The sequence below is a fragment of the Aplysia californica genome, unplaced genomic scaffold (genome assembly GCF_000002075.1).
Source record: "Aplysia californica isolate F4 #8 unplaced genomic scaffold, AplCal3.0 scaffold01915, whole genome shotgun sequence".
In the NCBI taxonomy this organism is placed as follows: Eukaryota; Metazoa; Mollusca; class Gastropoda; order Aplysiida; family Aplysiidae; genus Aplysia; species Aplysia californica.
In genome coordinates, this window is record NW_004799185.1 from 23,799 (window position 1) to 26,103 (window position 2,305).

The window sequence follows — 2,305 nt, forward strand, 5'->3', positions numbered from 1 at the left end:
AGTTGTTCGTGGGTAAGATAGAATAGATGAAATAATAACAGCAAAAGTTTTTATAGCAATATTTTGGATGGAAAGTAATATAGTGTTAAGTGAATAGAGCTTGTTATAGAACAGGAACAGGCGCTATACAAATGTTATTTATTATTATCATTAAAGTACAGCAGTCTATCAGTAACACTCTTTGCTACAGTTTGAGGGTATTATTTTCAGCCTGTGCCCTAGCGTAGGTTCTCAAATAAGTAACAAGTCAACAGCAACATTTAACTGATGCACAAAATATAACAAAACTGAGGAAAAATTAAGAAAAAACAAACTGACGTCAAACGAGACTCTGTTGGCTCCTCCAGCGACCGTCTTTGACAAAGTCGTCTGATCCTCCTCGATGTCCCCGGGCTGGTCAAAATAGTCTACGGAGGATATCGGAGCTCTGAAAATAAATGTCATGAAAGTATCGCATGTTTGTGATTGAGTCTTCAAATTATCCACAACATATAAAGTCAAACCTGGTCAAAAGAACCGCCCACTGGTGAGGAGATGAATGGTCAGCTTTGAGGCTCGGTTCTTTTGGACGGTATTACGATAATACAGAAAAAAATGCAAGGAAGGGAGTAGGAAATGGAAAGTGTACTGACAAAATGAGTTACTTCTTCGATCCGAGCCCTTTGGACATAGACACATGCTGCTTATAGGTGAAGTTATTACAATTTATAAGTATGGAATAATAATAGGCATGTCATACTTAAAGAATACAGTATCAACAGAAAATCTATAAATTTGACCCTAGCGTCAATTTTTGGCCAATATCTTCATTAGTGGATTGCAAGAAGTAACTCATTTTGTCAGAACGTCTCACAAATGATTTTCTGTATAGGAGATTGTCTTTGACAGTTGGTCATGAGAGCAGGTTCAGCTGTATTTTACATTAGCTGGCTTACTCGGAGGTATCACTGAAATATAATATCTTTTACTTGGCTTGCTTAGAGGTATCACTGAAATATAATATCTTTTACTTGGCTTGCTTAGAGGTATCACTGAAACATAATATCTTTTACTTGGCTTGCTTAGAGGTATCACTGAAATATAATATCTTTTATTTGGCTTGCTTAGACGTATCACTGAAATATAATATATTCTACTTGGCTTGCTTAGAGGTATCACTGAAATATAATATCTTTTTGGCTTGCTTAGAGGTATCACTGAAATATAATATCTTTTTGGCTTGCTTAGAGTTATCACTGAAATAAAATATCTTTTACTTGGCTTGCTTAGAGGGATATCACTGAAGTATACCTTTTTTTTGGCTTGCTTAGAGGTATCACTGAAGTATATTCTATTAATTGAAGGGTTGGTGCAGAACAAACAACGAAGACTCTTACTTTTCCGTAAGTCTCTTGTGCTGTCGGTGTGAGCGCTGTGGGATCTGGGGTGTGTAGCTGGGGGCCAGTGGGTTCTGCTCTCCTGAAACAACAAGGACAAACTGACTGCTTAGAACAAGACTGTCTGCGAGGGCCGCCAAGCAAGCTATGGTAAGTCATGTTTTTCAAATTTTAGAGGAGAGACAAGAAACAGATTTTTTAAAAGCATTTTGGGTGGATAAACTTCATTTTCATTAGGGAGCCTACAAATGCCAAGACAGACATTAGGCTCTCTTATGAAAATGAAGTTTATCCACCCAAAACGCTTCAAGAAAATTCGTTTTTTGTCTCTCCTATAAAATTTGAAAAGCATGACTTACCATAGTTTACTTGGCGGCCCTCGATAATCACTACCTCAGAATTACAAAGTTCTATCTGCTCAGTACCTAGTTTTGAGAAATTTGACGTCAAAGCTTTCCAGTTTTTAAACATGTCAAGCTTTCTCGAATGTAATTTTTGGAACATCTTGATAATGACTCCGAATAATCTTACAATTTTGCATACACTAATTGCCATTAGGAAAAAATACTGATTTTACTTCAAGGCGAACTATATGAGAAAAATTCAGAGTTGTAAGGTTTATCATACTGCTCTGGAGAAACTTACCATCGGAATCTGGCACCTTCCACACTGGATGTCTCTGAAAAGCAATAGAAAAGAAATAGGATGTAAATGTTGGGGAGTATACATGCATGTGTGTGGCATCGTCTAGAAATCAGGTGCTCATCAAAGTAATGAAAATGAAGAAATCAATTTTTTTTTTCGCACATAAGGCAATTTTTATTAAATTTTTTTGTTCAGGACTGATCACCTTTCATGTCCATTTAACAACATATTCCTGAATGGATTCTGCTGAAAAACATTGATCAAAGACACAAACAAAAAGTAAA

The 2,305-nt window shown here is 36.3% G+C and overlaps 1 protein-coding gene across 1 annotated transcript in view; it reads right to left on the reverse strand.

Annotated features, from left to right (window-relative positions):
* LOC101864364 overlaps positions 1-2,055 on the reverse strand; it is a gene marked incomplete at its 5' end in the record, with an annotated part of 6,188 nt that extends 4,133 nt beyond the window's left edge. Inside the window, 3 exon segments of the mRNA XM_013091035.2 lie at positions 319-427; positions 1,377-1,458; positions 2,022-2,055. Coding sequence (XP_012946489.2) covers positions 319-427; positions 1,377-1,458; positions 2,022-2,055 — 225 coding nt within the window.
* Positions 2,056-2,305: the final 250 nt, after the last annotated feature.